The sequence below is a fragment of the Zonotrichia leucophrys genome, chromosome 3, assembly GCF_028769735.1.
Source record: "Zonotrichia leucophrys gambelii isolate GWCS_2022_RI chromosome 3, RI_Zleu_2.0, whole genome shotgun sequence".
NCBI lineage: Eukaryota > Metazoa > Chordata > Aves > Passeriformes > Passerellidae > Zonotrichia > Zonotrichia leucophrys.
Window position 1 is genome coordinate 27,926,829 of NC_088172.1, and position 13,701 is coordinate 27,940,529.

The window sequence follows — 13,701 nt, forward strand, 5'->3', positions numbered from 1 at the left end:
ATCTCATAATTGCAACTGGGCAGGATTGATCTTAAAGCAAATGTACCACAATAGAGACAGTGCTCTAGAACACTTATGTACAAGGTACAGGTTTTCAGAAACCTTCCTGAACCTTTGATTTTGATCATAGATTTTAGTGTCATCTTGAAAGATAAACTTCCCAGCCCTTGGATTATTTTAGGAGGTTTTTTTCCCTGTGGGTTTTTTTTTTTTCACTACATGAATGTGTTCCTTTAAATACAACTCATAAAAAGCAGCTAAAGCTCCAACAATGTTTTTTAACCTGCTTTTTATCTTAGAGAAACAAGGCATAGGCAGTCATACAGTGTGTGCTGATCTATCATGATACCTTCTTTCCCTTCTCAACCTCAATAACTTAGAAAAGCTTGTCGTTCATCCACTAGCAGCAGGCAAACATGGAATGATGTTTTTTATTGTTGGGTTTTTTACCAGTTGAAATTTGCTTCATGAAAAGCTTAACCTTCAATCCATGTGTGTATGAATGTGCTTTCTATCAGCATAAATATCCTGGCAGTATCAAATGGATTTTACAGGTTTTACCTGCAGGAATGTTTTAGAGTGCCCCACTACTAATATCATTAGGTATAAAAGACATAGCATTTTGAATTATGTTTCAAAATGTTTCACTAAAACCTGCAAAGAGGGTGGCAGAGATAACCTAGAGACTTCCAGGATTTCTCAGTCTTTCATGCAGAGGTTAAAAAAAAAATTAAAAAGCACAAATACCCCATTTTCTTGTTGTACTACTCACCTCTAAACAGTGTTCTGGTACTTAGTAGTTTTACATTTGTTTATTTTGTTTCTCTTTGCACAGAAATGGTTGTGAACTTACAAAATCAGTTTGGCAAGCTGTCTGGTTCAGTGCAACGTGCTGAAAAGCCAAATCCTTCAAGTTTTCAGTTAAGTTGGTCTGAAGAAAACACAGATGGGAGTTGTTTTCACGGGCATAGCCTGAAGGGAGTTTTGCAAGAAAAATGTGGTTTACTGACAGTCATGAACCCTGACTATTGGCTGTGTACAGTTAAACTGTGTAATGAGAAGTAAGTATTCACATTTTTGCTAAATAAATTTTGGAAAGTTCTCCTGAAAAGAAAGTCCTGTACATACATTTTTGCAAATGACAAATACAGGGTGTGTGCACAGCTATGTGCTCACATACAGTTACAGTCATTTCTAGAAAGGGGTGTGTGAGGAATGGATAGTCTTGGACTGTGAGTAGACAAACTGTAACATGAAGAGTGATCAAAATGAGCTTATGAGAAGAGAGATGAGACAAAATCAACAACTAGAGTCACAGAGCAAGAGTAGCAGCTAGGTGCAAATACTCACTTCATTTCTTTACAGTGTTTTATAAAAATATTTGGGATGCAGCTCTCCAGAGAATGGAAAAACAGTCTCATTCCTCTCCTCCCTGGCCTCTAAAAAAGCACAGAAAATTAATTTTCTAAATCACTATACTGATTTTTTGATGGCCTTAATCACAATGACGTCTGGATCATATACCAGACTTTGATTCTGCTATTGGTTGTATTATGAAACCCTAATCCAGAAGAGGAATGTACTGGTGAATATCAATGAAGAAGATCAACTCTGTAGCTGGCTTGGAGTCTCCTGAATTTCTCATGTATGCTATTGAAAAGTGTTTGTTTTTTTTTTTTGAAAGAAGGTTTGGTTACATTCATGTGAAATGAGATTTCATTTGTCTGTTGAGTAACATGTGATATCTTTATCTGGTATATAATTTGAAATGGTATTCAGAGATCAATATCCCCTGTGCAGTCTGGTCCTGATTTTAAAGCATTCCATTCCCTTTGAGAATAGCTGGGTTTTATGAGTATGCTGTTTTTTCTGTCCTTCAGTGGATTTATTTGCTTATCTTTATTTTCCTTTTCACATTACTTTTCACATACCCACGGTGACATAAATGGGTTGGAATAGTGTAAGCACAGTGTTGCATTACAAGAGGTTTGGTTATATGGATTCATTCTTTTGTATGAATAAGAACTTTTTTTTTTTTTTTAAGGGAGTAGAGGTAATAATCCTTTTACCACAGATTTGCGTAAATCTTATGTACACATTGAATGAGTGGATATTTCGGTGTATGCTTGTGTGAATAATCTTCCATGCAAAGTCTGTTTTTAAACCTATATTTTCATATGTAATATATTAAAATGTTAATGGCAAACTGTCATAGCCTTCATGAAACAAGATTTGAATTTAAATTCTTACCGGTTAAATTTCCCATTATATCATTTGCAATGCAAGTAGTTAAGTATACATCTGACACTTATTTAACATTGGAAAACAACATGTACTCCCTCAGATATGAGGGTTTATCCTCTGTGTATGTAGAGTAGAACTAAAAAAAAACTTACAAATTCTCTATATTTAAAAATCAGCATGGCCTAACAGGACTGCTATAATGCTTTATTCCTGGGACTAAAGTACAATTACCGTGTCAGCAAAGCTGAGATCAGTCAAATGCTTGGTGAAATGTTTTTTATGTTTTATTTTAAAACTTTGTTTTAAACTGGATTCTAAACTGATTTGCTGTTCTATTTGTTGTTTTCTATTATTCTATTGTTCTATTTATTATATTCTACCTAAGCTATTACACCTAAGTCTTTAGGTGACAGGAGTTGCACTCAATGTTCATAAAAGTCTTTTCCAAGCTGAAGGACTGTACAATTCCATACGTGATGAGGTACTACAGTGTGTGAAAAATGTTGTAATTCTTTTGGGAGGTGTCAGGTAGGGCAGAGGATGGGATGTATGGCATGAGAGACCTAGTTGCAGGTTTCCAATGTGCCAGACTTTGGGAGGCTTTGAGCAGACTGTGCTCCCTGAAGTGCAGCTTGCCTGGCACTCAGGACGGGTCTGGCTGTTCCTCCAGTTTGAGGTAAAATGTAAATGTTTGCTGGGCCAGAGGGAGCGAGCAAATGACTTTATAGTCTAGTAATTAGCACACTTACCTGTAAATTGGGACAGACAGATCCCAGTTGTTGTTCTGGTGAGTATTTAAGACAGCTGCTCTGAATCAGACACAGGGAACATTTTAAACTGCTTCTCCACATCCCAAGGCAATACCTAGTAAGTTAGAAGATGTATAGAGTTTATAGGTGAATCTAACACCTGAACCCCCATAGCAATGTACAGTGTCTTTATTTAAAAATTGAAACTTTATAGTATTTTAAACTAAATTTGAGCCTTATCCAGTTTGGTGTTTTTCCAACCTAAGTTGGTGAACTTAATGTATCTCTGCAGCTTGTCCTCTGTGTCATCTTTTGTTTGGTTACCAGCAAATCTAGTCTGCTATTTTCATTATATACTTCATCAATAAAATCACCTCATCATTTTCATTAACATTTTAACCACAAAAGCTACAAAATAATTAAGCAGAAGGCTGCTACAGCACTAATTACTTTCTGTTGACCTCATCAGTGTTTGCTTGAGTGTTTCCTATGTTACTCTTTTACTCCATTGACTTAATTTAGCTTTTCTCTCTTGTTTCTATACATGTAATTTGTATTTAGCACACAAAGGCAATGGACAATAAATGAATGGGTTATTATCCCATGACATAGTGTCAGGAAGATGAGATGAGAGGGGAACCCTGTGGAGAGAGAACAGAGTAAAGAACCTAAGGTGTTTGAATTGGATAGTCTTAGAAATTTAAAACATAGGGTGAGGTAGTCATTTTAAGACTTTGCTACATTTTCTAAAAGCTGGAAGAACAAACAGAGATTCCATTTAGTCCTGAAAGTCAAAAAATGTATTCTTTGCCTGGCTGAGTAAGATCCTGATTCATAATGCAAGGAGCTATAGTGGCTTTTTCTTCTTAGTGTGTTTGCACCAGCTCTGAAGATACCTTGGTTCAGTCCTATACTTCATGGTTTTGCAGGAGTGGATCACTTCACAGGAATCAACACTGTAAACTAGAATTGTGATTTATGCTGTTGGTAAAGTGTAAAGTTTGTCTCTAATTACAGTTTAATATATAAATGCTAGCTAAGTACTAAATGTACTTGTAATTTAGGGCTTTTGTTTTCTCTCCATTTCTTTTCAGATTGTGTGGTCATCTGGCTCATTACAGAGAAGTGGAGTTTCCCCAGAGTTACCATTTTGTGCTAGGGTTGTTCTCTTTTCTTCTGAGGATTCAACCCTCTTATATCCATGATGAGGTGTGTATGATAGAACACAGACTTTTTAATAAAAAACTCTGTAAAAAACTAAAATACAACACAGTGCTAAGGAAGATAAAAAGGCCTAAAACCTCCAGTATTAAACCCATGTAAATTAGTTGGTTGGATCCCAAACCATGGTATTACATCTGAACTTACACTGATTCTTTTGTCTTATGGACATTTTTTGTTAAGATGGGAGTGCTGACATCGACTACTGTACTTCAGTTTTAGTGTCATTTTATCTATAATTTAAGTCACTGTTACTGGGAAAGGAAACTGCCAAGGAAACTGTTAATGACCATTTATTTCATTAATTTGCATCAGAGCCAACAGGAAGCTGTGAAATTACCATTTTTTGGGGCATAATTGTACATATTTTGAGTGTACTGGACATGACATTAGCATCTAATTACATTGTGAGATTTTGCAATTAAAATACCTATTTTTTTACCTACCATTGTATGACAGTAAATATATTTCTATTTCTTATTTTGTTTTTAAATACTATGTTAACAAATAAAAAAAGCAGTTGTTTAATGTTGTCATTGCAGTGAGTTTTTTCTTTAGTATTTCTAAACAACATTCCAATTCTTCCGGAACAACTCTGGCACTGTTTTCTACATTTCCTTGCATGTTGTATATTTCCCAGTCTCTTGTTGTGCCTGAGACTCTCATTTAGGTTAACACCTTTCAGGTCCAAGTTCCATTTCAGGCTTCACAGATTTTGCAGATACTTTTGTACCTACTATAAAATCTGATCCTAACTGCCAGATCCTCCTGTCATTCTTCTTTTGCAAGTCTGTTAAAGCCTTGAATTTCTTCTGACCACTTTATAATGCAGCATCTTCAGCAGCTTGTGCCCTGGCCATTCCACCAGTTTCTCATGCTGGATCTTATTTATACACCATGTTTTTATACTGTCCCAGAGGACATGTATATGAAGTTGGGTGCTGCCACACCATGAAAGACACCATAACAATATAGATATATTGAACCTAGATGCTGTGTAGATACCCAGATTAATTATGCTGCTTTCAGCTCAATGAAATTAAAGTCATCATTTCCAACCATCAGTACAGAGTACAGAATTTACCAAATCTGTTTGATCAAAACCAACAACTGTTCCTAAGCATTGTTATAATTAAGAAAAATGGTGCCTGCAGACTTGACAAAGAGTAATGACTTCCTCCCTGAGCAAGGGCTTCAATGAGATGTAATCTGGAAGGGTAATCGGTTCAGTGAGTAGATTGCGAAGGGTTTAAACCATGAAGTTGTTTAAAAATTGGGAACAGGTGAATGATAGGAGAGGTGATGTGCCCTACCTGTCTGGAGCAAGTGGTAAAGTGGTATTTCACATACAAACAGGGCAGACAGGACTACTAAAAGTTTTAATAGTTACATGGAAATACTGGCAAACCAGGAGGCTTGGCTAGCTCAATAGAGGCAGGGGGTAATATGGTGTCCTGATTTGGGGTGACACAAAAGACACAGTTTGGGTGAAAGTTTTTGCTTTTTCAGGTATTTTAGTTAATTACTGCAGAACAGGGATTTAAAGCAATGGTCCTATAAAGTGACTAACAGGCAGATGAGAAGGCATAGTTTTAGCCATAGAGCACTAAACTGTGCTTGATGTGGGAAGAGGAAAGAGACTGAATTATTACTTGGTTGTATGTGTTAAGAGATTTCGTAAGTGGGCACAGGGCAGCATGTCTACATCTACTGCCATGCTGTGCTAGATACCTCAGACTTCTGGCGAGGTGTGTCTGAACTGATGTTTACATTAGTGGACTTGGAACATAGCAGTTTAAATCACCTCTCGTGTCTGTGTTTGTGTTTTAAAATTAGCCATCCCCTATTATATTTGACCTCACCTGAATGAATTACTAATAGTTGTAGGTATTTGGTAAAGTTAGTGTTTGTACTTTTCTGGAAGAATATTTGTGTCAGTTAAAAATCTATAGAAGTGTAATACACATTGTCACTCTTTTCAACAGTGCTGGCTCAAATGACTGAAAGCATCTCAATCTTTTTACTGTAATATCTGTTAAAGTTTTGAATTACCTATCTAAAAGACACTTCAGTGTATATATAAAGGATTAATTTAATTCAGAAGTCTTTATTTGAAGGACTTACACACTTAATTATAGGTAGAGCTTTCTTCTAAAACTACTGTAGCAGTAAAATCTGAGCTTCGCAAATTAAAAATACTGTGCTCATTGTTACAAACGTAAGAAAGCTCCCTTAGATGTTAGGCTAAATTAAGGCTGTACTTTAATAAACTGGCATAAAGCTGCAGTTAATCATCAAGAGCCGTGTGCCTTCTGGACACATAGGCTAAGAGTCAGGTTTAAAATAAAGGGTGCGCCCCAAAAATGCTTTTTGTTCGTTCTGTGCAGTTTAATCAATCAACACTAGGGTTGGAGTAATGGTGTTTAAGAAGCTGACGAGCCCCAGGAGTGCCTGATCCTGGGTGAAGGAGCCGAGCTCTCTTGGGCCGGCTGCTCGGAGCGCAGTGAGCAGCGGCCGGAGGCGGGGCGGACAGACAGACAGACAGCTGCGGGCACCGCCGCGGGGCAGGGTGGCTGCGCCGCACAGCACCTCCAGCCGCCTCTCTTCGGCCTGGAAATTACAGCTCCTTGCTGTAACTAGTTGCTGAAAGTGCCCAGGTAAAGCTCAGCTACTTTTTTGTACTTAATCCCGTGTAAAATGCGAGTAAAAGAGGCTCCCCTTGTTTAGTTTCTTACTCTAAAATTTGAATGACTGTTCTTAAGTGCATAGATAAAGGCAAGTGGGGGTTTTAGAATAAACTTTTTAAACAGTATATACTGAGAAGACTTAATTAATTATTAACTTAATAGCAAATCAGTTATTCTAAGATCTTGATGTGCCTTCTAAAGTGAATTTTGATTTTTTCCTACTTTATGTCTTAGGGGAAAAAAAGTGTGTTTAAATGGGCAAAAGTAATCTGGCTTTACAAATTCTCCTAAATGCAAGCTTTCTGTTGTTTTGCTGGAGAAATAGAACAAATATTTCATTTTCTTTTGAAAGGCACAGCCTTCAGCGCAATTGGTATTTTACCCTTAGTAGTTTTTCACTACATCAGTGTAGTCTGTGTTCTCAGTATGAACTTCATCTCAGTCAAATACATTTTTATTTTCAAAGTTTTGCTGTAGTCCAGACATGAAGGAGAGGTTTTTGAGTTACACAGAGTGAAAGGCCTAAACCTGATTTAACCAGAGAATGAGAATCAGCAAAGCCCAATGTCTGTAAGCAATGCTAGTCTAATTTATTTGCCATAGTGTATTGCATGGGCTTCACTGCAATTTCATCTTTTCTAACCCATTTTTTAGCACAACCCCTGAAACAATCATGCGTAAGAGATTTAAGAAAATTTCATGCAGTTTTGCAGGCAAGGCAATGAGTATCTTGCTTTCTCATAACATCTTGGAAATCTCAAAAGTCCCTTCCTCAAATGGCTTTTCTCCTGTTCTAGACAGATAGGACTTCTGCTTGTTCTGAATAAAAAATTCAGGATGTTGTAATAAGTTGTCAAGGCAATAGTCTTGCAGGGCTGGGAGCAAAAGAGCCAGGACCCACAGGGCCTTTGGGACAGGTAAAGTCTGGATACGTTAAATCCCCAAAGGTGTCTGCGCCCTAGATCATCTCTCCTTTCCCCATGTCAGGTTGCATAAGTTTTGTCCTTCACAGGTGGAGAAAAGTCAGGATGATTCTGTGTAATGAATCTTCTATTTTGATCTCAGATGGAAAGGGCTTCCCAGCACATATGGTTGTAGATATTTCCTGGCTGAGGATGTTTGTGTGTGGGTTGGTTACAGCAGTGTCTCTCACTGCATTTGTCCTTATGCTAAATGCAGGATGCTTTCCAGCATCTCCACAGTTACTGGTCCTGTAGCTCCTTATGTGTGAAGCTCTTTGTTCCTGGCCAGGTTAGATGAGGGAGAGCATAAAGGAGATGCCAAGCTGTGGAAACAGGCATATGTGAAAGGTCTTTCACTGCTCCTTCTGCTAGGATGCGGATGCTGCTGAAATGGTGAGCAAGAGTAAGGATTACCGGGACAGGAGATGGAAGCTTTGTCCTCACGTGAGGTTACTGCTGCCCTTGTACAACTGCTCATGGCAGCATTTCCAGAGCCAGAACACGCTTCCCCCGCCCTCAGCATCTACATTCGGCCTCCAGCAGCACATCAGGTGCTTTTAGAAGAAAATACAAGCACTTTCCTCTGGTAGTCTCATACGGCTGCTCTCTGTTGTAGAAGTACTCTGTGTCAGCTCACAGACCATCCCATTGTCCCAGCAGTGACTTTGCTCACCAGCTGCAGCCCCTGCCACAGCTTTGTGACAATGCCACCAAGCGTGTTCAGTGCCTGCGCTGCGATCCTGGGGTGCTTCTGTTGTGCTGTGTTGATATAAAATTGTGGCAAACAGTTGTTTCCTGAACTGAGACCGGGGGCATTCATAACTCCCAACTGGGCAGCTGGTGGCTTCTGTGCTGCGGAGCAAAGTGGGTTGGGCAGGGAACAGTGGGCACCAAAGGAGCTGCACCCGCTGTCCTCTCACAGCACCAGTGTGGGCCCGTGTGGCAGGACCCATGGGCACAGCAGTCAGCCCCAGAGGGAGCACAATATTGACCAGAGGTGAGAAGTGCTCAGTGAAATGTGCTAAAGATTTTATCATCAATAAAATTTTAGGTTTTAGGCTGACTTTTTGTAATATAGAGGCTGCTGCAAAATTGGTGAATTTATATTGTAGTAAATTCAGTGTGTCCTCAGTCTGGCTGATGGAACTACATCTCTTGGCCCTGAGTAGTTTGTAACTAATTTTAACAAGATTTACATTATCTTTAGGGATAAATACAGAATCAAAAGGAAAATCTTTAAGGAATGTTTGCAAGATTGTATATAGGGATATGACTGAAGTGGAAAGCAAACTGTTTCTTTGTTTGATATTTCACACATTGTGCTTTCATTTATTCTATATCTTTTTTCCATCTCTTTCTTACAAGGCATTTCCAGCTTCCTTTTCCACTGTCACTCGTGTATTTCTTTCCCTTGTGCCTTCTTTCACCTCAGTTTCCCCTGAGTTTGTGAAACTCTGTTTGGGCTCTTTTTTTTGGGGGGGTTGCGGTTTTTTTGTTTGTTTTATGATTGTTTGTTTAGGTTTTGGGGTTTTGTTTGTTTTTTGGTTTTGTTTTTAATCTTGTTAATGTCTTCAGGCTTATTCTGCAGGGGTCAGTGATCAGCTTTGGGCTCACTTTTCCAGGTCTATCCTTAGCAACTACAGGCCTGCTGGCAGAGAAGGAAAGCTTGCCTGGTGTGCTGTGTAATGGAAAGCATAGGAGCTTCCCTGCTCTTTACATCCAGCTCTGCAGCCCAGCTGTTGTATCTTATGGTTTCAGATTAAGCAAAAAGTATCTTGTTTTGACTCCCTGCCGTGTTTTGTGAAATCAAAAGTACTGCCACAAACCTGATGCAACTTGTTTGTTTATTACACAGGTGTGAATGACCAGAGCATGTAGATGATAATTATCAGGTATGAGATTTTAAACCCATATTTGTTAGGTAAGTCATAACAGTAGCTAATTCTTGTCCAGAACAAATTGCAGTTTCTCTACACAGCAGTGTGAAAAGACAGGCTGGGAAGAGGGGCAAGCGTGATGGGACAGTGCTCAACCTGATGGGTGCCAGTGATGTATGAGTGTGGTGGGGGTCCTTCCTTGTTTGGAGTGGGATTCGTTTAAAAGGAAACAAATGTGTGAAGAGAGGAAGGAGAATGCTGAAGGAAGGACTGAGGCAGAGGGAGAGGTTAAGGGAAGGGCATGAAAAGTGGAGGAGAGCAGTGAATTTGAGGTGAAAGGGCTGAGAGAAGGAATAAGTTGGATGGAAGGGCAGTCAAACAGGGCAAGGGAAGTCCTGCCAGAGCACTGCCCCACCAGGCTGGCATGGCTTTATGCCCCAGCCAAAGCTCTGCTAAATCCCCTTGTGCTTCTTGCCCGATTTTACTTGGTGGTGATGCAACCCAGTTAGTGACATCACATAAATACACCTACAAGTGGTGTTGCAGAGTCTAGATTGTGACCAGCAGATTAGTCAGCGGTGTCACAATCCGGTGTTTATATCATTGTCTCCTGAATGTGGAAGTGATTGCTATGGTGATAACCAAGTTTTCATCAGGGGATCAGGCTGTTAAGTAAAGGCAGCCCTTTTGCAGAGACAAACAGCTTTGAGTTATTTGGAATAAAATCATGGTAAACTCTAGTTAAATATAAATATCGAGTGTGGCACATCACTAAGATTTTAGCAGTTGGGGTGCAATATAAACATGTGACTGAACTCCAGCACATACTGCATCTGGGTCACCTATGGCTACAGGGCAGTATTAGATTTTATTGTTAATGAAAAGTGTGCCCCTGTGCCAAAAAGCAGCTGTTGTGTCTGCACATCCCAGAATTCTATGAACAGAAGCGGGGAGCACGAGGAGTGAATGGCACCCAAGAAAGTCAGCAGTCCTTCCCAGTACTTGCGATTTTGAGCTGGTTTTGTAATTTGTATCGGAAACAAAGCAAGTTATACTTGTTTGGAAAAATGTAACTTTCCAACCTCTTGATCAGATGACAGTATTTTTTTTTGAATGTGAGATCAGATAAGAAATTTCTTCTATGTAATCTTGAATTACATTTTAAAGATGAGTTCAAAATATAGAATAGTTTTTATTGCTTGTCATAAAGAGAAATTTACATCAGTTCATTTCACTTTGTAGAGCGAGATCCTACTTCAGTATTGGTATTTATCTTTTGCTGTCCTAATGGCAGTGTTTGCAGATCCAAACAAAATATTTTGTTTTTAGAACACTAACTGTAATCCAATCAGAGGATATTAAGCAACTTCCAGGATTAGACCCTTAGTTAAAGTTTGTCTTCAGTTTCATATTTCCTTCGGTTGAATTGAATTGTTCTTCTATAATTTTGCATTGGAGTATATCCTGTACAAATAGAGAAGAGATTTTGACCTAGAAGGAGACCTCTTATTAGTGAGCATACTTTTAAATTACAGTAGCTATCTGAAGCATCTTGACATATGATAGATAGCACTGTTGCTATATGGGTTTGATTCAACTTGTTACTTAGACAAGCAACCTCCCACCCCTATTTCTCAAGGAGAAACTCAAGATCTGATTTAACTTCATGCATGCCAGTTTGAATAAATCTGCTGTTTGTGATGCTGCTGTTGGTGTTACACTGGAGCATTTTGATGCAGTTTCAGCACTGCTCACATTGTAAGTGTCCCTTGCTTCCCAAACCCGGGTTCATCTGAGAGGCAATGAGTAACACATGGATCAGCATGCTGCCCCTTAGCAGCTGGTGCCATGCTTGTGCAAATTCACGGCATCAATTAGGTTGGAAAAGATATCTGAGATCATCGAGTCCAACCTATGACCAAACACCATCCTGTCAGCAGGACCAGAGCACTCAGTGCCACATCCTGTCTTTCCTTAAAAACTGCCAGGCCAAGGAGGCCACCACCTCCCGGGGCACCCCATTCCAATGTCTAATCGCTCCTTCGCAAAGAAACTCCTCCTAATGTCCAACGTCAACCTGCCGCGGCACACTTTAAGACCGTAGTAAAGACAATTCATATGACTGTGGCGAGTTTAGATTTTTCTAAAAGTGGGTGCAGTACATGAAAAAGCAATAAAGCTACATGGGAGGGGAGAGAGGGAGAAGGGAATCCCATTTTAGCACGGGAAGGACACCAGGCTGCTCCCGGCCTGTCCCCTCGCTCGCAGCTCTGTCCCGCCGCCCCGGCCCGCGGAGCCCTCACACCGCCGGCTCCGCCCCCGAGTGCGCCCGACCAATTGGGACTCGGCGGCCCCGCCCCTCGGGCCGCGGCAGCCAATGGGAGGCGCGGCGCGGCGCGCGTCCACCTGCGGCTGCGGGAGCACCTGAGCGGGCGAGAGGAGCCGACAAAACCCGTCGGAGCGGCGGGTGCGCGGCGCTGCTCCTCCCGACCCGCCCGGCCAGTCCTGCCGCCCGCTGCCTCCGCCAGACATGACACAGGACTACGACAAGTGAGTGAGCCGGGCGGGGGAAGAAGTACCGCGTCCGGTCCGACCGGTGCTGCCGCCCCGCCGGGGGGCTGCGGCGAGAGGGGCTCGCCGCCCGGGGGCCGGGCCGGAGCAGCCGCTCTCACGGGTCCGCCCCCCTGGCTCCTCTCTCTCGGGGGAGCACCCGGAGGCTGCGGCGAGGCGGGGCGGTGCGAACGGCGGGGGGAGCGGGGGCTGAGCCCCGGGGGGGAGCCGGCGGCGCAGCGGGGCGACCCCGGCGGCCACCCCGCCCCGCGGGGCGAGCGCCGGGGCTGGGCCGGCTTTGAAACCCGACACCCGCAGCGAGGCGTGGGGCCGCCCCCCGCCCCGCCGGGCCGCGCCTTAAATGCGGGCGGCGGTGGCGGCGGCCGCGCCGTCGGGAGGAGCTGCCGGGCCGAGGGAGCCGGGCTGAGCCCCCGCGCCGCTGCCCGGCGGCCGCAGCCGCCCCCATGGATTTCTACGAGGCGCATCCCTCCGGCAAGGTGGACTTCGGCAGGTAAGGGCGGCTCCCGGCCAGCTCGGCTGGGGCGACCCCGGAGTAGCCGAAGTTGGGTCCTGAACGAGTTAAACTGAGCTCGAGGTGTGTGTGTTCTGTAACTCCGTGGTGTTGAGTACGAGACGTCGCCTTCAAGCGGATCCCAGGCTGTGTTTACGGACTCGGGTCTGTTGCTGCACTTGTCACCGTGTCCATCTGCTGACAGTGGCCGTGGACACCTGGGTGCCAGAAAATGGGGTAGCTCTGAAGTGATTTGCTTTCAAGAGCCGATTTAAAAATTTCTATGCTTTGAATGATTGGTGACTCAAATGCGCTCGTTTCCTAGGGAACGTGTAGGATTTTAAACCCAACTTTTTGTTTCAACATGCTACTTTCTAGGAAGAGGACTCCAATGCAGCAGCTGGCTTAACTCATGTCTCTGACTAGGATTTTTCATAGGTGTTTTTATTTCCAGTGACACTTAGTAGATGAGGTGGTAGCGGTTTGGGTACGTGCACTTTGCTGTTGTGGCGCAGCAGTGACAGCCATCGTGGTGCTGCCCCAGCGTTTGGGGCGAGCTCTGTGCAGCAGCGGGCACAGCGTGGCTGCGCGCCTCTGGGCTCACACGGTGACAGGGACAGGACCTGCAGCAGCGAAGGAGGGAGGAATCGTTTCTGTGGTCTGAACACAGAGCATCCCAGGCTGGGGTATAGATCACAGGCAAAGAGTCACTGCTTTTTGTAGTATTTCTCTGCTCCCGCTGTGGTCAAGTGGAAAGTATAATTGGGAAGTTATTAGAACTGCTCTATGAAGCTTAATTTTCTGCCTCTGCTGGACTTCTACCACTGTGTGAGCAGATCAGCATGCCGGTTATCTTCTAAAACGTAGGAAAAAAAGATGTGTTTGCCTTCTCTTATCAAT

At 42.5% G+C, this 13,701-nt stretch overlaps 2 protein-coding genes across 5 annotated transcripts in view; both read left to right on the plus strand.

Moving 5' to 3' along the window:
* Window positions 1-4,749, plus strand: part of TAF1B (TATA-box binding protein associated factor, RNA polymerase I subunit B) — a 45,991-nt gene extending 41,242 nt beyond the window's left edge. The window contains exons 14-15 of the mRNA XM_064707704.1: window positions 836-1,061; window positions 4,088-4,749. Coding sequence (XP_064563774.1) covers window positions 836-1,061; window positions 4,088-4,316 — 455 coding nt within the window. The 3' untranslated portion in view covers window positions 4,317-4,749. The remainder of the gene's footprint in view (window positions 1-835; window positions 1,062-4,087) is intronic.
* Window positions 4,750-6,744: 1,995 nt separating this feature from the next.
* Window positions 6,745-13,701, plus strand: part of GRHL1 (grainyhead like transcription factor 1) — a 46,229-nt gene continuing 39,272 nt past the window's right edge. For 2 of the 4 annotated variants that reach the window (XM_064707705.1, XM_064707707.1), the window contains exon 1: window positions 12,703-12,801. In XM_064707705.1, coding sequence (XP_064563775.1) covers window positions 12,755-12,801 — 47 coding nt within the window. In that variant the 5' untranslated portion in view covers window positions 12,703-12,754. Of the gene's footprint in view, window positions 6,872-12,190; window positions 12,291-12,702; window positions 12,802-13,701 lie in introns of those variants that run through there. The other 2 variants (XM_064707708.1, XM_064707706.1) reach the window with 2 other exon arrangements.